The sequence below is a fragment of the Rhinolophus hipposideros genome (assembly GCF_964194185.1).
Source record: "Rhinolophus hipposideros genome assembly, chromosome: 9".
Lineage (NCBI taxonomy): Eukaryota > Metazoa > Chordata > Mammalia > Chiroptera > Rhinolophidae > Rhinolophus > Rhinolophus hipposideros.
In genome coordinates, this window is record NC_138055.1 from 23429213 (window position 1) to 23457010 (window position 27798).

At 44.6% G+C, this 27798-nt stretch overlaps 1 protein-coding gene across 1 annotated transcript in view; it reads right to left on the minus strand.

Moving 5' to 3' along the window:
• VWF (von Willebrand factor) overlaps positions 1 to 27798 on the minus strand; it is a 138954-nt gene that overhangs the window by 94011 nt on the left and 17145 nt on the right. Inside the window, 5 exon segments of the mRNA XM_081059627.1 lie at positions 3161 to 3207; positions 4301 to 4412; positions 5139 to 5261; positions 6986 to 7202; positions 18839 to 18963. Coding sequence (XP_080915753.1) covers positions 3161 to 3207; positions 4301 to 4412; positions 5139 to 5261; positions 6986 to 7202; positions 18839 to 18963 — 624 coding nt within the window.

Below are 27798 nucleotides of genomic sequence, written 5' to 3' on the forward strand. Positions count from 1 at the left end.
AATGCTCCTTCCTCATTAACTTAACCAAACATTTATAGTTTAATGGGACTAAACTAGCAGTATGTTTTGCAGAGGAAGGGAAGAGGGTCTCAGGGCTACCGAAAGGGAAGTCTGCACTCTATGGGGAAACCACAGTCTTGCCTGGGGCTGCCCTAATTCCTAACCAGAATAGAGATGTAAGTGAGCAGTGAAGAACTAAACATGTCACAGAAGCTCCAGCCTCTTCCCTTACATCCTGCTTCCCCGAAAATAAGACATAGCCAGACCATCAGCTCTAATGCGTCTTTTGGAGCAAAAATTAATATAAGACCCGGTCTTATTTTACTACAATATAAGACCCAGTCTTTAATATAATATAATATAATATAATATAATATAATATAATATAATATAATATAATATAATAATAATATAATAATATAATACCTAGTTTTATATTAATTTTTGCTCCAAAAAACACATTAGAGCTGATCTTATTTTTGGGGAATAAGGCTAGGTCTTATTTTTGGGGAAACACGGTAGATTGATGTTTGCCTGGGCAATTTTTTTCTCCTTTCCACTCCCCATACATAACACTCTCTGTGCTAGGCAGCTTCTAAGATGCCCCCTCATGGTCCCCACCTACTATATTCATGTCTTATTGTGACCCTCACACCTTGAGTGTAGAATTGGCATGTTGACTTGTTCCTAGTAAATATAATACAGGAGAAGTGAAAGATGTCACTTTGGAGATAAGGGTTTTAAAAGACTGTGGCTTCTGTCTTGGCTGCTCTCCGTCACTCTGATGTCACTCATCCTACAGGAAAGCAGCGATCATGTCATGAGGCAGCCCCGTGGAGGAGTCCACATGGTGAGGGACAAATGCCCACCAACCATCATATGGTTCGAAGTAATCTCCTCACCCCAGTGGAGCCTTCATTTGAGACCACGGCTCCAGCCAATAACTTGACTGCAACTTCATGAGAGACCGGAGGCCAGAGACACCCAGCTAAGCCACACCTGGATTCCTGACATGCATAAAACTCTGAGCTAGTACATGTGTGTTGTTTGACAAGTTTGGGGGTAATTTGTTACAGAGGAATAGACCATTAGTACACTCTCATCCTATTCCAGAGAATCAAAACCCGGCTTTCTATTTCTACAACTCACAGTGTCAGCTTTTCCAGGGACTGTGGAGAAGCGTCAGCCTGCTCTTTGCTTCACTAGTAGAGCCAAGCATATCCCCTTCCAGAACCTTCCCATCAGAAGCTCTACCAACAATTATCACACTGAGGGCACAAGACAGCCCCACTAACAGCTGAATCATGGCAAGGTATAGAAATATACCTGTGTGCTACAGGTAAAATGGATGGGGAGGCAACAACCAACTAAACTCCCGAACTAGAAATAAAGGGTCAGAGGCTTTGAATATGCAGAGCAATAGCTTAGTGGTGTTGTTGGCCAAATATCAAAACACTCAATGGAACACAGAGTTGGAACTGGTTATCCTCCCATCACAGCTTCAAGAAAAAAATTTTGAAGCTGTTTTCTAATTTTTGAATTGAAGACCAAGGGATTATATTATCTGCCACAGACCAAGCATTCCATCATGTACACAGTGGGTGTTCAAGTAACCGTTGGATGGATGGATGGATGGATGGATGGATGGATGGATGGATGGATGGATGGATGGTGGATAGATGGAAGACCCTTCCTATAGAAAGTAGTTATTGAGAATTCCTAATCTGGTAGTCAATCTGACAAAACACAATAAACGAAATTCCTAATTCCATCTACTGTGGCTCACAGATCTTATACAGTGAATGGTTATTATTTAAATACTAAAAGTTTTTTCACAGGTCAACTGCAGTAACCTCATGTCTTTTAAAGGGCTCCTTAGGTCTTTCACAGGGTGTGATTATGCTAAATTGGAGCACTGACATCACTTGCAAAAGAGCAATCTTTTGTCCTTCATGCTTCCTTCAAGAATTGCACAGAAGATAAACTAGCTGCTTGGCCATCCCTTGGCCAGATTAATTGACCTATCTTTAGTGACCACTTTCCATTTAGTTCCAGAATTTTCCAAGTATAGTGGATATTGGGTAAGGTCCTAAGTGATCCTAAAGCCATAGACCCCAAATATGATCCCAGATATCCAAGCTCAGCCCCCTGCTAGCCCACCAAAGCCAAGGTGGCCTCTGGGATACAGGGAAGGCAGCCTGTTGTTATCTGGTTGTTTGCCTTGCAATATTTTATTGCACTCTACAAAGATGAGGACCCACAAAGTAGAGTCTACCATGCAAGCTAAAGCTGAGCTGATCTTTAATTGTGGGGGTCTCTCCAGAGCTCATGAAGGATGTAAAGATCCTCCTGCAAAGGATAGATCACTGACTAGGAGGGACAGCAAAGGAAAGGACAAAAGTAGAAGTCTGGCGGTTGTGAGTTTAAGTCCTATCTCTGTTGCTTAGTAGCTGTGTGGCCTTGGGCAAGTTATTTAACCTCTCTGGGTCTGTTTCCTCTTCCATACAATGGAAATAAATTGTGCCTGCCTCATAGGTTGTTGTGATGAGATGATACATGTAAAGTGTTAGCACAGGGCCTAACACACAGCAAACATCACACGAGTGACTACAAAGGAGAAAACATCAGGAGAAGAGCCAGGGTCCTTGGGGGGTGAGGCAGAAGAGAGTTTCGAATGGGCAAAGTTTGCAGTACGTAAAATAGAGTTTGGGGCAAAACAGAGGTGAAAGCAAAGGGCAGAGATTATAATGCAACTTTTCCTCAGTAGATTTTCCACAGTGGGGACGGGGTAGGAGGAATCATTTTATGGCCTGATATTCCTAGCTCTTGGACCATGTTGAGATCTTCACATCAGGCATTTCAAGAAATTCTCTCTTCAGAGAATTACCAGGCCCTTCTTCCTCTGAATTTTCCAAAGAATTTGAGTCATCTTTGTTTAATCAACCGTGGCCTTACAATTTTCATAGCTTATTTAACCTTAATCCATTGAGCAAACAGGTGATAAGAAAAGGACTATAAAACCTTAGTTCAGATGTTTCTCCCCTTTCAGCCACTGTAGGGCTTCCCTCCACTGGCCCATGAGTGGATTAGCACAGCTGGTACCTGAAACCAGAGCTGGGTCACAGGGTTGCGTCCAGGGGAAGAGTAAAAGGTTGCCTACCTGGGCAATCTTCATTGCTGCAGATCCACAGGCTATTTCGGCAGATGCTGTTGAGGAAAGAAACACAGGTCATGGGTAGTTCTCCAAATTCAGGGTACCTGAACAGATTTAAAGCTCCCCACATGCACCACAGTCCCCAAACAAAGAAATCTGGGAGAAGAGAAGACCTGAGGCTAAAGGGGTCTTTATGGAGTTAAAGGGGTACAGGACAGGGCTTTGGTCACAGAGGAATCTTGGAGATAATGCCAAGGGGAAGAAACCCTAAAACCCTGACAGAGAGATAGACAGAATGAAAAAGTTAGGTAATCACTGTACGTCCCCAGGCACTAAACAATCAAATCTCAGTCTCTCTCTCTCTCTCTCTCTCTCTCTCTCTCACACACACACACACACACACACACACACACACACAGAGCTGGTGGAAGAGAGGAAGGGAGCTGTTGAAAGCGGTAACACCAAGAACCCTGTTGGGCAGCCCTTGGAAACTCCTGGAAGACGGCCAAGCAGGGAAAGCCAGCAAAGGGAAAAGGCCTGGACCCCAAACGAGGAGTTCTTTTCCCCGTGTGCAGAGGACAGGTGAAGTTAGCCAGAGGAAACGTCCAGAGGCGCTTCTTGAAGAAATGATTTGAGCTAAGCAGAGACGGCAGCCAGGCTGGCTGTGGAGAGCCACGGAGGGCGGGCCTGCGTGAGTCTCCATGGGCCCTGCTGCCTTCTTCCACCTACGAGGTAAGTGATCTCAAAGGAGAGAACTGTCTGTGGCTTGCTGACTGTTACACAGTCCCTTTTCAGGGAGACAGAGTTAGTTATTAAAGCATAGTTTGGGGGGAAGTTAGATATGTTGTTTGCATGTAAAGAATTACCAGGCCCTTCTTTGAATTTTCCAAAGAATTTGCATCATCTTTGTTTCATCCACCGTGGCTTCATTGAACCCCATCTCCTCTAGGCGTATCTCTCATGTATCCTTGCTCCCTCTCATTGACGTCCACACCCTTCCCCAAACCACCTGCCCCGTCTCAACCTCTTCTCCCTCAGCCCAGGCCAGGTCCTGTTCCCCTTGCCATTGCCCCCCTTGCCCCAGTTTCCCCCTCAACGACCCTGGGCAGCTAGCTCTCCCAGACCACACTGTGCAGCCCCAATTACCAGGTGTTGCAGTCTCGCAAGAGGGAGGCTCCTGGAGGGTACCGCTTCCCAGAATGAACGCAGGAACATTCAGCACTTTCCACGCAGCGGTCTTCATCAAGGAGCTGTCCCTCTGGGTTCAAGGGCATCAAGGCACAGACTCAATGTCATCATCATCACTTATCTCACAAAAACAGAATCCCTATGGGTGATCATCCGCTTAGGGCTTCTTCCAGGAAGCTCCAAGAACTTGTTCTGTGATGTTTATCTTTCACATTAATGCCATGAGAGAGAGGGCAAGATAATTCATCTCCATTCGACAGATGAAGAAATCAAGGCAAGCGTTTTGTTCAAGGTCTTCTAGTAAGGAAGTCATGACAAAACACACAGGACTCACTCTCAATAATCAAACAGGGTTTTTCACCAAAGCTCACAAAGTCCTTCCTGAGAAAGACTTCCTAGTGCAAAGCTCTTTTTCAGCTGAGCTCACATGGCAAACCCAGGAAACATTTAAAAATATCTTTCTCCCAGATCTGTTCTCTGATACTTAACTGAGAAAACAAAACTGCCTTTCAGATTGGGCCACGTGCTCCTTAAACAAAGTCACTGTTGGGGCCCAGACCATCCTTCTGTTTCCTAGGCACACATGTTTTCATGGACACAGCACAACAGGAAAACATAAATTAAAAATAAATACCAGCTCAATCGTAACCACTCTGTACAGAGACTTTTAAAAAATAAATAAAAGGCCTCTGATTTCAGCAATGAGGAACAAACACAAGTAGCCTTCATCTGGCTTCCCCAAGCCACGAGGACTGGCAAGGTCTTGGATTAGTAAATAAAGTGGGAAGTTTATTACCAGGGCAGCTGCAGCCATCCACACATTGCTCCTGACACACTTCATTGATGTGAAGGCTCTGGCAGGTTCTGGTGCAAGGGGACACACACTCCTTGTACTCCATGCCAGCAGGGCATGCTGGTCCTGAAACAGAAAGCTCAGAAGTCTCTCCAGAGCAGTTCTCTCCATGCAGCATCTCACAAGCCATGTTGTACTCATGCCCCCTTGGTCTGCTCCCCTCTTTTTTCAGGGCCCCAAGGACCATACCCATCCACCCCAGTGACATCCTAATGGCCAACATCCCTTCCAAGGCTGTCCCACCCACCCAACCACCTCTGAAGGAACGTCTTCCATCTTGTAAGACCTGGCTAAGACCCAGTAGGGTCACCTGGGACCACCACCCCTTCTTCTTGGGCATCTGTTCTTCGTGAACAACTTCAGTTTTCTTTGCTTTTTTTTTTTTTTTTTTTTTTTTGCTCCCCTACATTCTGTCCCTTTCAGCTAAAACTCTCTCAGGGTGATACCAAACTCTTCTAAGCTGAACATGAATGGCCTCCTGGGGCCAAGCAAAGAGAAAATGGTGTCCTCATCACATTCTTCACTGAGGGTGCCTCTTCCTCATGAACTTGGCCGCAATCAAACGCCCCACCCAGACCAGGTCACACAACATTCAACATTCACGCCCACCTTCCCCACATGGGTGATATTCCTTCCATATTTATTTCCGCTGTGCTGCAAGACTGCCTTCAGAGCTTATTACCTAAGAGTCAGCCCTCCCTGCTGGACCCTGCTACTTGCGGGCGAAGGTTGGCTCTCCTCTCTCTCTCCAACCCTGTTGGCTGATGGATGTTCAGGCCAACTGAAGGACTGGAACTCTTTTCTGGGTTTCATAACACTAAACAATTGCCACAAACCGGTTCTCCTCCAAGATACATCAGTTATCTCCCCACCCTACCTCCAAAGACCTAAAAACACAACCCCTCCACTTTACAGAGGAGAGCCCAGTGGCTAATAGCCACCTTTCTCACACCCCACAGCAAAGATGAAAAGCTCTAATGTAGAAACTGAAACAACACAACCTAAAACACGTGTGTGTGGTGTAAATATTTGGCCGGCTTCCCCATCTCCATCAGGCCACGTGATCTGTGTAATTATGACAGACTGACTGTCCACCTGCAGGCTTTGATCAGTGGGAAGTCTGGGGAGAGAGGAGGCTTCTTACCAGGTGACCGACCAGACAAGCTCCTACTTAATCGTGATAATTTAGGGATGGTGACTCGGGACCCATTGAGATTAGAAAATCAAAACCACAGGTGCCAGGAGGTGAGGTGGAGGGAATGGTGAGCATTGGGCCTGGCAGAGAGAAGGCTAGTTTAATGAGAGGGAAGAACTTAACAAAAGCCTGCCAGGCTCTCCAGGATCAGCTGTGGATGGTTTGGCCAACTCCGTGCTCCTCGTCAAGTCAGACAGGCAGTCAGCACAGACACTACCTGTAGTTGCCACACTGCTGAGAGTCTATTCGGAGGCAGAGAATGTTTTCAGGTTTAGGGGATAGATTTCTTGAAGGAGTCATGAGGAACCAAACGAGGCATGACGTGAGAACAGAGGCAGGAGAAATGACCACGGGGACCTTGGGAAGGCCTTTCAAGCCTTGCCACAGCCCTTAAGAGAGGGCACTCCCCCTGTGACCAGCTGGCAAAAGACAGGAGCTGTGCAGGAAGTGGGTCCAGAAACATGGTAGCTCTGCAGGCAGTGTCTGGCTGGGGCGTGGGAAAGGCACACAATCATGACAGACTAATTGCTTCCTGAGAGACACCCCAAGACAGACAGCACTCTTCCCCCGCTGAGGAGGGTGGGCACTGACTTACGGCATGCGCTGTGCTCTGTCCAGCCATACAACACCATCCCCTGCTGGGTGCAGGCCCGGGCGTACTCCAGGAGGGCAATGCAAGGGCACTTCTGCCCCTGGGTGCACGTGCACAGAATCCTTTCACACAGGGCCACGAAAGGCTCAGGGTCCACCAGAGGGTGGCAACGGGCGAACACGGAGGCACTCTTCAGCAGCTGGCACTGCTCCCATAAGGCCTGCAGGAAAGAGAGGTCACCTCAGTGAGGACGGCAGCCTGTGGCCGTGGCTTGTTAGTACATTTACTTCATGTCCCCTGAATGTGGCTCTGTGGAGATGTAGCCCTGCCCGGAAAACCAGAGAAGTTCCCTCACTAAATCAGTGCCTGGCACCTAATAGGTGCTTATCAATAGTTAGCAAATTAAACAGCCCATCAATCAAAGAAAAGAGATTGGACTCATGCTATGTGCAGTGTATGGAGACTAAGGTTGCAGAGCCCAGGAGCTGCAGAGTCCAAGGCCCTGGAACTGGCGGCAGGCATTGTCCTCTGAGGGGAAAGAGCAGAGAGAGAAAATAGTGAAAAGGACACTGAACGTGGAGTTCACGTGGAAGTCCCCAGGAGGGGCGTTCCGGGTTCAGCGTTCAGGAATGCTCTTTGTGCACTGCTCCAATCACCTCCCCTACCTGACCTTGGTACCCTACACTGCAAACGAGAAGGTGGGACAAGGAGTTTTATAAAATGGGCATTTCTGGGCCTTACCCCCAGAGATTCAAATCCAGTCTGATGGGGATGGAGTACCCTTTTTCAAACATTCCCTAGGTGATTCATGGGACCAGACGGAACCAGTTCCCATCACCAAAAACATGCTAGGATTCTATGAACTATACCAGAGATGTTCTTTCAGGCAAGGGCTATTCCTGGGTTTTACCAGTTTGTTGATACCCTGAATGCAATCACACAAGGCAGGCTTGGAGCTGTTGTCACTGATTACTCCTGAACACATTAGTGTAAACACTCCTATGCTGCATTTGTAAACATCTCTGCATTTTGTGTTTTAATGATTCTCAATGCACATCTTCCACAGTTTTACATCTCTGAGATTGGAATGCAGCTTACAATTGATATTACACTTGAATTGGCAGCTTTTTCTTTCTTAGTGATAGATATGGAACAATGATGTGTCTTAGAATCAAGGATGTCTTTGATTTGACACTACACAGTATTGTTGCTAGAAATGACCCCCCTGGGTGCATCATTTCTTTCATACGTAGGTATGCTCTCTGACTGGAAACCAGCAGTTCGTGGAAGGACTTCAGCCGAAAAGAAAGAAGTACGTAGGGCTGAGCCCTGGAGGGTAATCTAGAGCAAATCCAGTCTGCTCACACTGCACAACGGATGGCCAGAGCAAGCCTGCATAAACCAAGAGCCAGGAGGAGCCAGGGTCTCGTGGGTCTTGTCTTTTGGGGCACCATAGAGAGCGTGGAAGAATAGAAATCTGACCTAGTACTGTTCAGCATCCACAAGACACCCCGCAGCACCAGGGAGACAGGACAGTGCTCTGGTCCTAGGGAAACCTGTGTCCTGGCCCTGTCCCCTGCCAAGACTGCACAGATCTGCCATCAGAACCAGGCAGGTAGGGCAGAATGTCAGAGACGCACCCTGACTGCAGCAGGCCCTGGGGGGAGGGAGAGTGGCGGTCTGGAGGCCCAGGGCCCCGATGGCCCAAGCAGGTAGGCACGGCTAGTTCCCCCTGCGTCTTAGAAAAGCAGCAGCCACATGAGCTACTGAACTGCAAAGCTGCATCTGAGCACTTGCAGGTGAAGAGGATTAGCAGCTCTGCATGTTGGGGGCCAACTGCTGACAGCAGTACCCCCTCCGTGACCCCACCCTTCTGACTTACTTCAGGATGGAGACACCATACCCGCTGTGTGGCTGAAAACAAGCATTAAACTTATGTCCAACTCTTCCACTTACTGGCAGTGGGGACTGATGCACAACATCTCACCTCGTTGCAGAAGGGTGTCCTGAGTGAAATGGGGATCGACAAATGAGGACTGCTGTCACGGGCCCCGTGACACCGAGGTGTCAGGTGATGACATGCATCCTTCCATTAGCCACCCTGAGCATTTAACACAGGAGAAACGGAGGTTTCTGAAGACAATGCCAGAAAGAGTCCTGCCCTAGACTTGTTATGACTTCACAGGCCCAGACCCACGTTCAGCCTCTTCCCCATGCTGGCGGTGTGACCTTGGGCTGTTTACTTAACACTGCCTCCTCTGGAAAATGGGAATAATGATTACAGTGCCCATCTGAAAAGACTAAGGTGAAGACTGAATGGAATAATGCACCAAAAGATATAGCTTAAATCAATGGCCCCATATCATCATCATGATACCCTGACCACCAGAGAAATCCCTTCCACTGTTCCTCCTGCCATTAGGCTGATCCTCAAGAATGGTGATCAGGTCACCAGAAGGACAGAAGGACATCTTTGTCCCATCTCGACATTATCATTTCACTACTACCTTGAGTGCTCCGTGGTGAACAGAGGATCTGCTTTCGTTACTCTTTGATTTGGGAGGGTCACACCCCTACAGAACAAAGTGGGTGTCTTTCTAATGGGGGATGGGGCAGGCCCCACACTGCTTTGTAATAGGCAGGTCTAAGAGTCTTGTGTCCAGTCCTTTCCATTCTGCCAAACCACCTGCCATTCAGAAAGTAAGGTTACTGGACTCTTAAAGGGCAGCTGAGGGCATCCCTGAGAGGGCCAGATGCTCAGCTCTTGCCTACCTCTTTCTCCACCCACAATTTGGAACCAGGGAAAATTCAAAAAGGCAACTCCATGGGTCTCTTCCAACGATTGCTGCCATCACCTGGGCTGTAGGACAGTGGCTTAAAGCCATCCCTGCACCACAGGACTAACTCCCGCAGGCACAGGGACCAGTCACCTAGGGCTCTCACCAGCAGGACAGCCAGAGGAGTTCGGCGGCCCCTCCCCTGTCAGAGCAACAGTGGGCAGAGTCCAGCACGGCCCATCTCCCCCTGGCCCCAGTCTGTGTTTTTCCTGCTCAGGGAAAAAGTGGGAACAGTACGCTAGCATTTCCTGGGAGGTCCCTTGAGGCATTAAATGGTTTACAGAAAGCCTTAGTAAGAAGGGTGTTTTCTGATTATTCATCTGCAGGATGGGAGTGGATTTCTATAGAAACAGCCACCTTCCTTCTTAGAACAATTCTTTTGGCCTCTACGTTTGCACCTGAAATCTGGCTAGGATTTCTTGCTCGGCAGAGACAAAAGGAAAAGTCTGGCCCATCTTGCCCTCCATCTTCCCCTTCAGCCCTGGCCCGCACTTGGCCTACTAGGGTGACCACAGTCTGAGAGCCAGGCAGGACTGCCAGACCCCATGGCTGCAGTGCGGTGTCACATCTAGCTCATTAGCCCTGCCTCCCAGGCTTCTCCACTCCACCACAGGTAGCCTTGCCTTGTCAACCCAGGCCAGTTCCTGAGACGAGACAAGACACCTCCCCAGAAATAAGCCCAAGTTGGAGCCGACATAGTATCCTCTCAGACCCAGGGTGAGGACATCAGCAGGTAGGAGGTGACCAAACCTTCACTCAACAAGCGTTGGCTGTGTGGCCTCTAGGTCTCCAGAAGCGTGTCCAGGTCGATACAAAAGGCAAATATGACTGTGTCCCACCCCAGCTTCGAGGGCCAAGTTCCGGCTTATTAGGAAGGCAACGAAGCCAGGCCTTCCTCTGACGCCTGCCGACCTATCCAGTTCATCTCTCTCTACTCCCCATCTCATAGCATTACTGATGGTTTCCTGAATAAACAACATTGTTTCAGAGACTATCTCGTCGCTCATTCCCACAAACTGACCTTTCAGAGGCCTGAGGACACGTTCAAAGAACCCAAACTTCCTCAGAGAAACGTGAGATAAATACAATATTTCAGATTTGGAAACTGAGGCATGGAGAGAATGAAGAATTTACTAGGTCAGCTGTTTAAAAAATCTGGTCCAGGGATCCCTACAGACTCTCAAGATCCTTTCAAGGGTCCAACAGGTCAAAACCATTTTCATAATAATACTAAGATGTCATTTGCCCATTTTGCTCTCATTCTCTCACAAGTTCACAGTGGAATTTTCCAGAGGCTATGTGATTTGTGATAGCAGACTGATTGCAGAAGCGGTTACAAGAATCCAGCTGATTTCTCTTAAGCCGGACACTGAAGAGATTTGCAAAACTGTGAAACAATGCTATTCTTCTCCCTAAACATTTTTTGCTTGGAATTTATAGTTGTTTTTATTTAAAAGATGTTATTCATGTTAAATACAGAGGATGCAAAAAAAATGTATGCACATTTTAAGAAAAGAAAAAAATGTTTTATAATTGTAATATACTCAATATATACCAATAACAAAAGATGAATACAAGTCATGTTTGACTTCTGCAATTACAAGAGGTAGTCAAAGTAGTTACCATCAGCGTAATTTTAATAGTTTTTCCTTTCTTAAAATGTGTATGCATTTTTTAGCACCCTCTGTATAATGTTTATTACTTATAAAATGAATTAACGTTTTAAGTTACTCAGTTTTAATATCTAATATAGTAAATATCAATAGATATAACCCACATATCTAAACAAAATCTCTTTGGCATCAATCGTTTTTAAGAGTGTAAAGGGGTCCTGAAATTAAACCTTTTGCAAACTGCTGGATTAGTGAAAGGGTGACTGAACAGGACTCAAACTACGATTCTATTCACAGGCCAGGTGCCTGCCACCAAACCACAATTTACATGGTCTTTCATGCCCTTGATGCACTCACCCCTCCTCACCTTGTTTCCAAACAATCAGATTAGAAGATAATGTCATACAGGGGATATAGTACAGGTTTTAAAAGGCTGGTTGGGCTGAAGTCCCAACCCTCTCACTACCCAAGTGTGTGACTTTAGAAAAATTCCGTCCCCTCTTGGTACATTTATTTCCTCACCCATTAATGAAGGGTGTGGAAGGGATTGAAAGCTGTCCAGGATACATGCCTCCCTTCTTTCTTAGTCAGTTTTCCATTTTCCCCTGGACACATAGCCACTGGGAATAAAGATTCCATTTCTCAGCCTCCTTTACATCCAGAAATAGCCATATGACTAAGCTTAACCCAATAGAATATAAGCAGAAAGGTCATGTGCAGCTTTCAGGAAGTATTCTCAAAAGGAGAGGGTGCTTCTCAGTCCCTTCTCTTCCTACTGCTGGAATGTGGTTGTGATGCTTGAGGCGTGAGCTGCCATCTTAGACCGTGAAGTAGAAGCCCCATGCTGATGACAACAGAGAAATGAAACAGAAGGACCTTGGGTCCCAGCATATGGGTGGGAACCTATACCGGACCTGGACATCCCACCCCAAGCTTCTTTACAATGAGAAAGAAATAAACTTCTACATTGTATAAACCATTGTTACTTTAGGAGTCCTGTAACTCATAGAGGAACCTACTCCTAACATAAATAGCAATACCTACCCTAGGTGGATGCCACAAAATAATAAAATTAAATGAAACTACACAGGAAGGCAATCAAGGACTTATAACTGTTATCATTAGCAGGCTGTCAATATTAGCCAAACAGCTCGAAATGGTTTCTCCTCAGCTCTCTGCTAAAACATTCTGGCAGGGAGATTAAAGGATGGTCGGCTAATTTACACACTTCCAACACTTCCCTGGCTCCAATGCCCGGCATCAGTCCCTTCTATCTGCCTTCATCTCTTGTCTGGGGTACCAGAAACAGCCAGAGAGCCCCAGCCCCAGCTCCATCAATCCATGACCTCACCCTGCCTGAGTGGCTGTGCAGACCCACGTGTGGCCCATCTTAATCATATTTTCAGTTCATTAAAGAAAGCCAGGCCTCTTTCCTGGAGATGCCAAGCTGGTTGGAGGGGGAGAGAAAAGAAGCACATTTGCCCAGTGGCAGAGGAGTAGTAGCAAGAGATCTGAAGCTTAGCTATTGTGTTAGTCCCCAAACAGCTGACAAAGGAGAAAGGAGAGAAGCATTCTTAGGGCTGAAGTGAACAAAGAAAGGAGAGGCTAATATATGAAGTGCAAGATTGTTCAGCGAGGCCCTGATCTTTCCAGCGCTGGTGTGGGTGCCCTGCAACTGCCCCTGGAGGAGGTGTGGAGGCGCCTAGAGCCTGAACTGGTCCAAAGTAGTGGGTTCAAGAATTCACCCCTGGGGCAGGGCATCATTTCTCATTGGTCAGCCTGCAAGGACGGATGAGGGCGGGTTGCTGAGTCTATTTATAACTCCTGACTGGCCTGGGATTCCCACCCACATTCCAAAAGCAGGCTCGCAAAGACCCCGTGAAACTGGTTGATAGATTTCCAACAAATGGATGGTTTTTTCAGAGTTAGACATTCCTCTCTCTGAGATAGGGTACAGCCCTCATGAGAAGCCCTACGTGAGAAGTAGGGTAACTGGATATGTCAGAAGTCCCCAGCCCCCCAAAGGACCTTCCTCAGTGTGGGGTCTGCCTGAGCTCTGGGGACGGAACCCTCCACCCATTCTGCTCCCAGTGAGGAAAGATAATCAGCTCTTATCACAGAGCTGACTCCCTGAGCCGCCCTCCCACTTACCATTCTTTTGGCAATTCAGCATTTACTACCCTAGATAGCATGTGTGGCTCTCTTTCATGGTTGCGCAATGTTTCCTATGTGTCTTGTCCCTTGACTAAGATTACAAATCCACCTGGCACAGTTTTAGTCACCCAATCCATACACAACATTTCTATAAATATGTACTAGTGGGTACCATCGGATTCTCACTCATTCTTGTCCTCACCAGGGGGTAAGAAAAGGGAAAGAAAGCCACTTGGGAAATACTTTGTTAAAGGATTTTGAGATTGTTGTGTTTTGGAGGCACATGAACTGAAAGCTTGAATACTAGGACCTTGCCTAACCCTCCTTGAGCGTTTGTCAAATAAGTACCCTAAAAGGCCATGTTCAGCTTAATTTAAGGGAAATCTTTGAAACCTTGTCACAGCCCTTGATCTCTGTCATAAGGCGAGACCCCCAGAGGCACAGTGGCCACAGTCGCCCTGTCCCACCACAAGCACATGGGTTCACTGTCCCTTCCCCCAGCCCGCAGTCAGGGGAGTGAATCTGCTCTAAAGGAAATGGCGCTGACTCAGTCAGTGTTGGGTAGAGCTCACCGTAGAAAAAGAAGACTGAGATGCAGAGCAGGGACAGAAGTGCACGAGGACACAGAGGATCAAGTGAAACCAGGGACCACACCCTAGATCCTTGGACCTCAGCAAATCATGTGAAATACATCCTCACTCCTTAGCCTCCATATGGCTCGAGAGAGCAGTTCTCCCTCTGCCACAGGGATAAAGGTGTGCGTGTGTGCGCGCTTGTGTTCAAACCCCAACTCCGAGCTAAGCATCAGTGAGACATAGTGAGTGGGCACCCTGTCTGTACAACCAGGCCAGGTCACAGTGCTGTCATCTGACAGCTTACTCCTTCGGGGGTCCTGGGTTACCAAGGCTAACCCTGGACCAGCTAGACTCTGACTACAATCGGCCCCTCTATGAATCACAACTATTCTACCAAGCAAATTAATGTAACACATGGCTTCCCAAACACTAAGAAAACTCTACTCCAGGCCAAACACCCAATTAAGTGAATAGAAAGTCAGGGAACGAAAGCAAGGTGCCAGGAGTGGGCCTGGCCAGTGAGCCCCCCAGCTCTGCCAGGGCCCTTGGCACCTCCGCTGAGTTCTGTGCTTAACTCACCCATCTGTAGGCCTGTGAGCTCCCTCCCAGCACACTGTTGACAGAAATAATACAAAGAGCTGGGTACCTACTTTGCTAGTAAAAGGCTTGGGCAACATTTCATGAGGACATGAAGAATGAATTGTGTTGTCCCCAACTGAATGGGTATTTTATGTGCCTCTTGTGCTATTGAGGAGAAATGTTGTGCTTATTTAAAGTACACATGAGTATTTACAAATGTTAGCTTGTACAGGACAGGTGACTTCCTGGAGGGGAGAGCATTATGAACAGCACGCTGTTTCAGAATAGGGAGAAACTGTGAAGACATGAGCAGCAAGAGAACAAAAGGAATAGGATTGTTTTTACTAAATAAACACTAAATTCAAAGCCAGTGGAAAACAGGCAATCTGAGACGGTTATATAACCGATGGGAGTACAATTGGACGGGAACACCTGCATAAGACCTGGTGAAACCAAACTAAAATAATCCTGCTACTCCAGTATTCAGGGCCACCTAGCTTCAAAGGGGGCTAAAAAGAAAGGAGAGACTTATCAGGGAGCCAAGGAGGGCTAGGCTCTGTAAGAGAGCTGGGAAGATCCCAGCAAGGACGTCTCAAAGACTTGACTCTTAAAGTTAAGGTTACAGTGTCACCTGTCTATCTGGACAGAGCTGTGGAGAGCATCAGGCAATGGGCAGGGGGCTGAACTAGACAGCTTCTAGAATCTCATCCCCCTCTGAGTGTTTATGAACCTAAGATTCCGAACATTGATGAAAAGAAATTTCTTCTGCTCCAGACACCTGCCTGAGGTTGATGCTGCTGAAGGATAATTCACCACTAGAAGGTGGAGCAATAACTGGGGCACTCAGTCTTCTCAAGAAAGACTGTCCATCTTGAGGACCAACTCTGAGAAGGTATAAGGAGAGGACTGTTGGGGCCAAAGGCATGAAGAGTCCTCACATTCAGAGGGCAGCAGCAAAAGCAGGAGATGACCTTCCCACATTGGGGGAGTTGACCCTGAGGAGGAGAATGGTTGCAGCGACTGTGCCCCCCCCCCACCGCCGTGGCATCGCAGCCAGGGCCATGGCCATCGAGTGTAGTTCTGCAGGTCATATAGAGTGCACAGTGGCAACACGCCCAAGGGAATACCAGTCACATCACAGACATCATATATGTGTGCGTACATTCTATGTACATGTATAATGTTTATGATGCAACTTCCCAGCAGGTGGTAGTAAAGTGTCTTAAGGAAGGCCTTCCTGTTTCTAATCAGCAAGGGCCCTGTATGGGCTAGTCCAGTCTGCTGGAGCCACAGCCTTCACATTGCAGATGGGACTGCAGGACAAAAACAAGATCTCTTTATAAAGAGTTTAGCCCTTGCTGACATTCCCCAGAAGGACAGAATTTAAATTTGTTTTAAAGAAAAAAGCAACCTAAGGTACTTTCTAAAATGTTCCTTGAGCAGTAGAGTTGCCTGCAAATTAACATCAATTATTTGAGCACTTAGAGCTTGGGGTTTTTATTAACAGGTCTGGCCCTGAGCTCAGACTCCAGCAGCCCTGCCTTCTGTTTGAAAAGCTGAGAAAACAGCAAATTTGCATGCACTCAAACAAGCCATTAACAGTCCCAGCAGACAGGCTCTGGGTTTTGTTGGCATAACAAGGAAACATTCATCCCCTAGGTAGAAGTAATATGACCTGGCTCTCAGAAAGAGCTGGCTCCATGCTACCGCCTTGAAAAGGCGGGGAAGTGCCAGAGAACTGAGAGAACAGATTCTGGCGGCTCTCAAGGAAAGTTCTTAGGTCCGTGTAGTCTGCACGACACAATACTCTCTGCCACTGCACAAGGCTTTGGAGCCACACTGGCAAGCACTTGTAAACGATCCCATTTACCAGACCTGATTTCTGAACCCAGCCCAGTGGGACTAAGCCGGCTGTGAACAGTTCCAATGACTATACTAATCACCTCCCAGGAGATGAGTCATGTGCTCCCCAGCCAATGAGGGTGCCCCAGTCACGAACATGTACAGACTGATTGGCTGAGACAAAGCCAGGCCTCTCTTCTCAGGTAAACAATCTGAAACCTAGAGTTCTGAGCTTGGAGAAGCTTGTGCCTTGGGAGGTCTGGCGTGTTTGGGGCCTCCGCTCAGCACTAAGACCTTGGTAACCAGACCTTGGTAACCAGTTTCTTAAGCTGCTCCCAAGACACTGGTTAGTAAGGACTGTAACACACCCAGGAGACAAAGTGAGTAGTGAACCTGCAGCTGGAGCCACTAAAAGGCACCCCAGAGACAAAACAAGGCTTCTGTGGATTCTCCCTTCCTCTCCTTTATCTCCAGGAGACAAAAGCGATCGGTTTTCCCCCTCAACTGGGTCAGGTTCTCCATTTGAAAATCCTGTCTTTACCTTCTACTTCTATGGATAAATGAATGTATCCCCTTGTAATCCGAGAGTGAGAGAACATTTTTCCAGCACTGAGTTGGTGTCCTGTGTTTGCAAAATACAATGAGACAAAGCCCACATGTCCTCAAAGGGCTGATTCTGTGTTAGAGGTACATGCATGAGCCCCAGCCCCATCTCATCAGCTGAGGCACCCCTACCCTTAATCTCACACCTGCCTAGAGACATTGAAGGGCAGGAGAGGGGGAGCCACCAGCCAACCACAGAACTGTAAGTTTGGAAATAAAAGAAAACGATGATAAAATACCTCTCGCGTTCCCCCCCACCCCTCCACTGCACATGATTGCTTGAGGACATTCAGTCTGAAATTCACCTGCTTCATAGGCAGCTTTAAAAGGAAAGTTGGTCTCTGTCACTCACCCACTGCTCAGTGTGGATGGTTCAAGTACCTTGCTGTCCTTCTAACTTCAAATGGGACTCAGCTTCCCAAAAGGAATGTGGTGGTAATTGGGAGGAGGGAGGAGAAAAAGAATGAATTTGGGAGCTTATGCTGAAAGTGCTATGTGAGCTCAGCCTGCTTCTCCCCACTCCTGTCTCCACGTGGAGGCACTCCAGTGGGAACACAGACAGTGGGGAAACACCAGGAGGTCTTTCCCGGTCTAAAGTGTCATCTTCCCAACAGCCCACACAGGAAGCACAAAGGCCATCTCTATCTGCAGAGAAGGTGGAGGCAGGGTGCAATACCGCCCATTCCCTCCCACACACACTCTCTTCTCTCTAAGTGGGAGGTTCTGGTTTGGAGGCTCATAAAAGGCAAGTCTGAAGAAAAAAGAGCTGCTAACTAGCTGCCAAACAGGTAGAAATGGGGCTGTGTGGGAAGGATAGGAGGTGCCACCTTCGGTACTGAGTCTCAGGGACACAGGCACACACAGATTGGGAGGAAGCCATGTGACCACAGAGATGGACTGGAGTGATGCAGCCACAAGCCAAGGACTAGGGCAGGAAGAGGCAAGGGGAGAATCTCCCCAGAGCCCCCAAGAGAGCCAGGCCCTGCCCACACCGTGATATTGGCCGAAGGAAACTCAATTCAGTCTTCTGAACGCCAAAACTGTGAGAGAATACATTTATGTTGTTGTAAACCACTAAATTTAAGATAATTTGCTACGGTACCCTCAGGAAACGATTACAGCATACAAGCTGGTCACTTCAGTCCCATCCCACCCCCTCCCCCACCCCACCCCCAGCTTCCCGGAAGTAACCCCCTTCCTGTGGCTGTGGTGGTAAGAGCTTGGGGCTTCCCCCTCCTATTTGTACTTTAAACAACCACTTATTAAGAACCTAAAAAGGAATGGTTTTATATTGGCAGAATTTCAGACAGCTGGCAGGCGATGATGGCAATATTTGGGGACAAGAAAGAGGGTCTAGGAGTATAAAGTAGAAAAATAGAGTCATTCACTATACCAATTCATTGGACTCATTAGACTGGACCAATTTTTAGAGTTCCAGGCCCAGAACAGTATTAGAGTGAACCAGACTGTAGCCACAGTTGGTTTTTAAGAGGAAAGGGACACATGGGATCCCTACATTGAACAGCCAAAAGGACCCACAGAGGGAGGCCCACTTCTCCGCAAAATGGAGGACCTGAGACCAGATGTATTTCTGCCTCTTAATTCCAGAAGTCCCACACCATCCAGAACACAGCCAGCCTGGGCTGCACTCACCCTCTGCGTTTCCTCAGAAGAGACGTTACATGAGCTGCTGGGAGGGGATCCCCGTTTGCACCGCTGTTCTCCACTGCTCATGGCCCAGGAGTTGGCAAAGTCGTAGGGGTCTGAGGTCAAAGTCCCTGTGGAGAAAAGTTTCAGGAAAATGAAGCCAGTTATACCTGACGCAGGACTTCTGAGTGAAAACTTTAGCTCTGTCATCACCTCAACCATGAGATTCGTACATAAGCATCAGGACTGGGAGTACCTTTTGTGCAACACTCAGCATAACACAACAGGGCACAGGCATGGGAGCTCAGCCAATGTTTGGTGAGAGGATGGCTGGATGGATGGGCACAGTGAGGAATATGACATGAAAGATGATAAAGCGCATGCCAATCCCTTCTTGCTTTTCTGTAGCTTTGCGTGCCTTTCTCCTTCTGTATGAAATGTTCTCTTTCCCCTTATTGCCTGACTATTTTCACTCATTCTTCAAGATGCAGTTCCCAAACCACTTCCTCCAGGAAGCCCTTCTGAACTAGCTCTGCTCCCTGTCCCCCACACCAGCTTGGCTTGGGTGTGGCCTTCTCTGAGCTCCCTCAAGACCTTGGCCATACCTCTATTAAAACTCTCTCCTGATACCAAAACCTGGTAAGGACAACACAAAAAAGAAAACTACAGACCACTATCTCTGATGAATACAGATGCAAAAATCCTAAAGAAAATTCTAGCAAATTGAATACAACAAGGCATTAAAAAGATTATTCACCACGACCAAGTGGGGTTCATCCCCGCGGCACAAGGATGGTTCAACATCTGCAAATCCATCAATGTGATACATCACATAAACAAAATAAAGGACAAAAATCATATGATTATGTCAATTGATGTAGAAAAAGCATTTGACAAGATACAACATCCATTTATGATTAAAACACTTAATAAAACAGGTATAGAAGGAAAATATCCTAACATAATAAAGGCCATCTATGACAAGCCCTCAGCTAATCTCATAATTAATGGTGAAAAGCTGAAGCCCTTTGCTCTACGTTCAGGAACACGACAGGGCTGTCCCCTATCACCTCTGCTTTTCAACATAAGGAAGCCCTTATGTTCAACATAAGGAAGTCCTTGCCAGAGCAATCAGGCAAGAGAAAGAAATAAAAGGCATCCAAATTGGGAATGAAGAAGTTAAAATATCACTCTTTGCAGATGACATGATGCTATATATAGAAAACCCTAAAGACTCCACCAAAAAGCTATTAGAAACAATCAACGAATACAGTAAAGTTGCTAGCTACAAAATCAACGTACGAAAGTCCATTGCATTACTATATACTAACAATGAAATCTCAGAAAAAGAAATACAAAAAACAATTCCTTTTACAATTGCAGCTAAAAGAATAAAATACCTAGGAATAAACTTAACCAAGGATGTGAAGGACCTATATGCTGAAAACTGTAAGACATTTTTAAAAGAAATTGAAGAAGACACAAAGAAATGGAAAGACATTCCATGCTCATGGATGAAAGAATCAACATAGTTAAAATGGCCATATTACCCAAAGCAATATACAGATTTAATGTAATCGCCATCTAAATCCCAATGGCATTTTTTAAAGAAATAGAACAAAAAATTCATCAGATTTGTTTAAAACCACAAAAGACCCCAAATAGCCAAAGCAATCTTAAGAAAAAAGAACAATACTGGAGGTATCACACTCCCTGACTTTAGCTTGTACTACAGAGCTACAATAATCAAAACAGCATGGTATTGGCAGAAACACAGACACATAGACCAATGGAATAGAATTGAGAACCTAGAAATAAAACCACATAAATATGGACAGATAATTTTTTACAAAGAAGCAAAAAACATAATGGAGAAAAGACAGCCTCTTCAATAAATGGTGCTGGGAGAATTGGATAGCCATGTGCAAAAGAATGAAACTGGACTGTTATCGGTCACCATGTACCATAATTAATTCAAAATGGATCAAAGACTTAAGCATAAGACCTGAAACAATAAGCTGCATATAAGAAAACATAGGTACTAAACTTATGGACCTTGGATTCAAAGAGCATTTTATGAATTTGACTCCAAAGGCAAGGGAAGTAAAAGCTAAAATAAACAAATGAGACTATAAGAAACTTAAAAGCTTCTGCACAGCAAAAGAAACCATCGACAAAATAAAGAGGCAACCAACTGAATGGGAGAAGATTTTTGCAAACAGTGCCTCCGATAAGGGGCTAATATCCAAAATATACAAGGAACTCATGAAACTCAACAACCAAAAAACAACCCAATTGAAAAATGGGCAGACGACCTGAAGAGACATTTCTCCAAAGAGGACATACAAATGGCAAATAGACATATGAAAAAATGCTCAATATCACTAATCATCAGAGAAATGCAAATAAAAACCACAATGAGATATCACCTCACCCCAGTCAGAATGGCTATCATCAACAAGACAAATAGCAACAAGTGTTGGAGAGGCTGTGGAGAAAAAGGAACTCTCATACACTGTTGGTGGGAATGCAGACTGGTGCAGCCGTTATGGAAGGCAGTGTGGAGGTTCCTCAAAAAATTACGAATAGAATTACCATATAACCCAGCAATATCTCTCCTGGGTATCTACCCAAAAAATTTTGAAAACATTTATACATAAAGACACGTGTGCTCCAATGTTCATTGCAGCTTTGTTTACAGTGGCCAAGACTTGGAAACAACCAAAATGTCCTTCCATAGATGAATGGATAAAGAAGTTGTGGTATATATACACAATGGAATACTATTCGGCGGTAAGAAAAGATGATATAGGAACATTTGTGACAACATGGATGGATCTTGAGAGTATAATGCTAAGCGAAATAAGTCAGACAGAAAAAGCAGAGAACCATATGATTTCACTGATATGTGGTATATAAACCAAAAACAAATTAAAAAAAAACAAGACAAACAAATGAGAAAGAAAAACTCATAGACACAGACAATAGTTTAGGAGTTACCGGAGGGTTAGGGGGGGTGGGGGTGGGAGATGAGGGTAAAGGGGGATCGAATATGTGGTGATGGAAGGAGAACTGACTCTGGGTGGTGAACACACAATGGGATTTATAGATGATGTAATACAGAATTGTACACCTGAAATTATGTAATTTCATTAACAATTGTCACCCCAATAAATAAATTTAAAAAACCTCTCATCATCCTTTGTGTTAGCACTTTTTTGGCTTATATTCATCTGTGAGTTCCTTCAACTGTGAAGGAACTGTGAGTTCCTTAATTCAGGGCACAGGCTGTGTCTCTTATCTCTAAATTCATATATGTCATTTATAATGTTATTTTTAAAAGATTTTTATTAAAATATAGCTAACATACAATATTATATTGATTTGGTGTACATATCATAGTTACTCAACATTTATACACCTAAAGAAGTGACCACCATGATCAGTCCGGCAACCATCCGACACTGTACTCAGCTATCACAATATTATTGACTATATTCCCTCTGCTGCATATCACATCCCCATGATTTATTTGTCTCATACCTGGAAGTTTTAACTTTATTCCCCTTCACCTTTCCCTCCATTTTAATTTTTCAATTACAGTTGACATTCAATATTATATTATATTAAGTTCAGGTATACAGCATAGTGGTTAGACATTTATATAATTTAAGAAGAGATTCCCCTGACTAGTACCAACCTGGTACTATACATAGTTATTACCATATTACTAATCATATTCCCCATGCTTTATTTTACATCCCCACGACTATTTCTTACCTATGAATTTGTACTTCTTAATCTTTTCACATTTTTCACCCTACCCTCCAACCACCTCCCACCTATCACCCTGATGAATCTAGTACCCATCTGACACTACACATAGTTATTATAATATTATTGACAATATTCCTTATGCTATACCCTACAACCCACAACTACTGTGTAACAACTAATTTGTACGTCTTAATCCCTGCCCCTTCTTCACCCACACCCCCAATTCCCCTCTCATATGGCAACCCTCAAAATGTTTTCTGTATCTATGAGTTTGTTTCTGTTTCGTTTGTTTATTTTATTCTTTAGATTCCACATATAAGTGAAACCATATTGCATCTGTCTTTCTCTGACATACTTTACTCAGCATGATACCCTCCAGATCCATTTATGCCACCTGAGATAACAAGAATTCATTCCCTTCCATGGCCGAGCAACATTCCATTGTATATATTAATCTATGTATATACTATGTACTTTTTATCCACTCATCCATCAATGAATATCAAGGCTGCCTCCATATCTTGGCCATTGTAAACAATGCTGCAATGAACATATGGATAGACACATCCCCTTGTAGTAGCATTTTGGATTTCTTCAGGTCAATATCCTGAAGTGGGATTACTCTTCTTATAGCCTTTGTTTTATTTATTTATTTTTTTAATTTATTAGTTTCAGGTGTACAAGATAAGATAATACTTAGACGTTCATCATTTATATCCCTTACACTGTGAACCGCCCTCCCCCCATCCACTATCCCTCCGGCCTCGTGACGAGCCATCACATTATATATATAAAATTATAGTTGGCATTCATTATTGTTTAGCTTCTGGTGTACAGTGCCATGGTCAGGCACCTACAGTATCCCTGAGGTAGTCTCCCAAATGGGACACGTGTCCATCGGATAACCTACAAAATCTTTACAACATTATTGATTACGTTCCCCAAATTAATTTTCAAAAACCCTGAGGCCATCTTGTGGTTACCAACTGTTTCCTAATTCCTTCACCTTCCCTCTTATCCCCACACCCCCACCCATTTAACAACTCTCAGTTTTTCCTTTTTGTCCCCAAAACTGTTTCTGATTAGTTCATTCACTTATTCTTTTCTTTAGATTCTGCATATAAGTGAGATCATATGGTACTTGTCTTTCTCTTTCTGACTTATTTCACTTAACATAATGCTCTCTAGATCCATCCATGGTGTTGCAAATGGTAAGATTTCTTTCTTCTTTATGGCTGAGTAATACTCCATTGTATAAATGTACCACAGTTTCTTAATCCAGTCATCTACCGATGGGCATTTCGACTGTTTCCATGTCTTGGCTATTGTGTAAAGTGCTGCAATAAACATAGGAGTGCATAAAGATTTTTGAATTGGAGTTTTGGATTTCTCCAGATAGATGCCTAGGAGTGGAATTACTGGATCATAGGGTAGTTCCATTTTCAGATTCCTGAGATACCTCCATACTGTTTTCCATAGTGGCTGCACCAATCTGCAATCCCACCAACAGTGCACTAGCGTTCCCTTTTCTCCACATCCGCGCCAGCATTTGTTGTTTGTTGATTATTAATGATAGCCATTTATCTTGAGAAATAAGAACAAAGTGGGAGGTATAACGATACCTGACTTCAAACTATACTACAAGGCTACAGTAATCAAAACAGCATGGTACTGGCATAAAAATAGACACATAGATCAATGGAACAGAATAGAGAGTCCAGAAATAAATCCATGCCTATATGCCCATCTAATCTACAACAATGGAAGCAAGAATGTACGATGGGGTAAAGACAGTCTGTTCAATAAATGGTGCTGGGAAACCTGGACAGACACATGCAAGAAAATGAAGCTGGACCACTTCCTTACACCACATACAAAAATAAATTCAAAATGGCTTAAAGACTTAAATGTAGGATCTGAAACCATAAAATATCTAGAAGAAAATATAGGAAGAAACTTCATAGACATTACCCGGAGTAAGATTTTTACTAATATATCCCCTCGCGCGAGGGAAGTAAGAGAAAAAATAAACATGTGGAATTACATTAAACTAAAAGGTTTTTTCACAGCAAAGGAAAACATCAATAAAACAAAAAGGGATACTACTGAATGGGAAAGGATATTTGCCAATGATATATCCGATAAGGGATTAATATCACAAATCTATAAAAAAACTCACTCAACTCAACTCCAAAAAATCAAACAACCCAATTAAAAAATGGGCAGAGGACTTGAGGAGACATTTTTCTAAAAAGGACATACAGAAGGCAAGCAGACATATGAAGAAACGCTCAACCTCACTAGCCATCAGAGAAATGCAAATAAAAACCACAATGAGATACCACCTCACCCTAGCCTTTGTTTTAAAGTCTATTTTGTATAGTATAAGTATTGCTACCCCATCTTTGTTTGTTTGTTTGTTTGTTTCTATTTTCATAAATATTTTCTTCCATCTTTTTACTTTCAGTCTGTGTGAGTCTTTTAATCTGAAGTGAATCTCTTATAGGCAGCATATGTAAGGTTCTCATTTTCTTCTCCATTCAGCCACCCTATCTTTTGATTGGAGCATTTAATCCATTTACATTGAAAGTAATTGTTGATAAATATGTAGTTATTGCCATTTTATTATTCATATTCTTTAGTCTTTTTTTTTCTTTTGATCTTAAAGAAGTCCCTCTAGCACCCGCTGTAATACTGGTTTGGTGGTGATGAATTCCTTTAGCTTTTTCTTGTCTAGGAAGCACTTTGTCCTATTTTAAATGATAGCTTTGCTGGGTAGAGTACCCTTGGTTGTAGGTCCTTGCTTTTCATCACTTTGAGTTCTTTGTACCAATCCCTTCTGGCCTGCAAAGTTTCTGTTGAGAAATCAGCTGACAGTCTTATGGGAGCTCCCTTATAGGTAACTAACTGCTTTTCTCTTGTTGCTTCTAAGATTCTTTTTTTGTCTTTAAACTTTGACATTTTAATTACAATGTGTGTTGGTGTGGGCCTATTTGGATTCATCTTGTTTGAGACTCTCTGTGCTTACTGGGTTTGAATATCCATTTCCTTCATCAGGTTAGGAAAGTTTTCCATCATTATTTCTTCAAATAGTTTTTCAATTCCTTGTTCTCTCTCTCCTCTTTCTGGTAGCCCTATGATGTAAATGTTGGTACACTTGATGTTGTCCCAGACGTTCCTTAAACTATCTTCATTTTTTGGATTCTTTTTTCTTTTTGCTGTTCTAATTGGATGTTTTCTGCTACCTTATTTTCTAAATCACTGATTTGATCCTCTAATCTACTGTTTCTTCTAATCTACTGTTGATTCCCTCTAATGTATTCTTCATTTCAGTTACTATATTCTTCATTTCTGACTAGTTCTTTTTTTATGTTTTCTGTCTCCATTTTTATGTTTCTTATCTCTTTGTTGAAGTTCTCACTGAGATCATTGAACATTCTTATTACCAGTGTTTTGAACTCTGAGTCTGATAGACTATTTGTCTCTATTTTGTTTAGTTCTTTTTCTGGAGCTTGTTCTATTTTTGTTTTTGTTTTTGTTTGGGACATGTTTGTCTTCCCATTTTGGCTGCCTCCCTGTGTTTGTGTCTATGTATTAGGTAGGGATGCTATGTCTCCTAGTCTTAGTAGAGTCACCTTGTGTAGGAGGTGTCCTGTGTGGTCCAGTGGCACAGTCTTCTTGGTCATCTGAACCAGGTGCTCCAGATGTGTCCCTTCAGTGGGTGTGTGTGTCCTCCTGTTGTACTTGAGCCTTGATTGCTGTATGTATGTCAATAGGAGAGATTGACCCTCAGGCTGATTGGTTGTGAAAACTGGCCATAACCCCAGTAGAGAAGCTGCTGTGCAGGGGCTGACACTATGGAGCAGGATTCACTTTAGCAGGGCTCTGGTGCCTACCCAGTCTGCTCCTGGATGTGTCATCCTTGGAGGTGGCTGGGTGATGCTCCTACTCGGTCTGAAGCTGGCCACCAAGAATGTCAGCCCTAGTGCTTCCTGGGAGGGGCCACACCACAGGCCAAGTTCAGCCATAGCCTGTGCCCTGCCCGGAGCCACCTGACATGTGCCACAAAACAATCTGCAGATGGCGGCTACCCACACTGGGCTTGGAAGTGCCTTGACAGGCCAAGCCATAAACCAAGACCAGCTGCTGTTAGTGCCAGGCTTTGAGATGCACAGCAAGAGGTACAAAACATGCTGAAGCCAGATGCTGCTTGTTTGGGTGTTGTGAACCTTTGAGAGATTTTAGGAAAGTCCTCAGCATAAGTCAAGACAGGCCATTTGTATGGAAAAGCCACTTGAAGTGGCTCGGGTGTACCTGAAATTTGGGTGGGGCAGGGTCTTAGGGAATCATGAAGGTGGAGCAGACAAACCGTGTTAGCCAGGTGGATGGAGACTCACATATAGTGGCCACCTGCATCTGCACACCAGATCACTATATCCCCATGCTCTCACAGGCTCTGTGCATTAGTACTTATAACAATCATGATACTGTCAACTATCCACAACAGACGATGAAGGCCTCATGGGCCAACATGGCCTGGTGCAAAGTAGGTGCCTACTTTATGTCACAGTGACCAGCAGCACCAACACTATTTAATCTTCACTGCAGAAGGACTTAATAGAGCATTGAGGCAAGCAATCATTTTGCACAAGCAGGTCTGGAAGAATGAAGTATGTTTCAAGACCAAATAATGTACTTGAGAATAGAAAATAAACTATCCCTGGGGAAAGGAAAAAAAAAAAAAGCAGAACCTTGTAAATATAGTCAGATGGCCTCTGGGGTATGGTAAGTAGAAAAAATGGCCTCCCAAAAATATATTCTCCTCTTCATTTCTAGAACCTGTGAATATTTTCTTATATGGCAAAAGATGTGATTAAATGAAAGATCTTGAGAGGGAAAGCTTATCTTGGATTACCTGAGTGGTCCTTAAATGCAATCACATGTATCCTTATAAGAGAGAGGCAGAGGAAGATCAGAGGTGATACGAAGACAAGTCAGAAACTGGAATGATGCAGCCACAAATCAAGGATTGCCAACAGTAGTTGAAAGAGGAAAGGAACAGATTTTTTTCTAGAGCCTCCAGAGAGAGAGTGCAGCCCTACCAACATCTTAATTTTGAATTTCTGGCCTCCTGGAATTGTGAGAGAATCGATTTCTGTTGTTTTAAATCATCAGGTTTGTGGCAATTT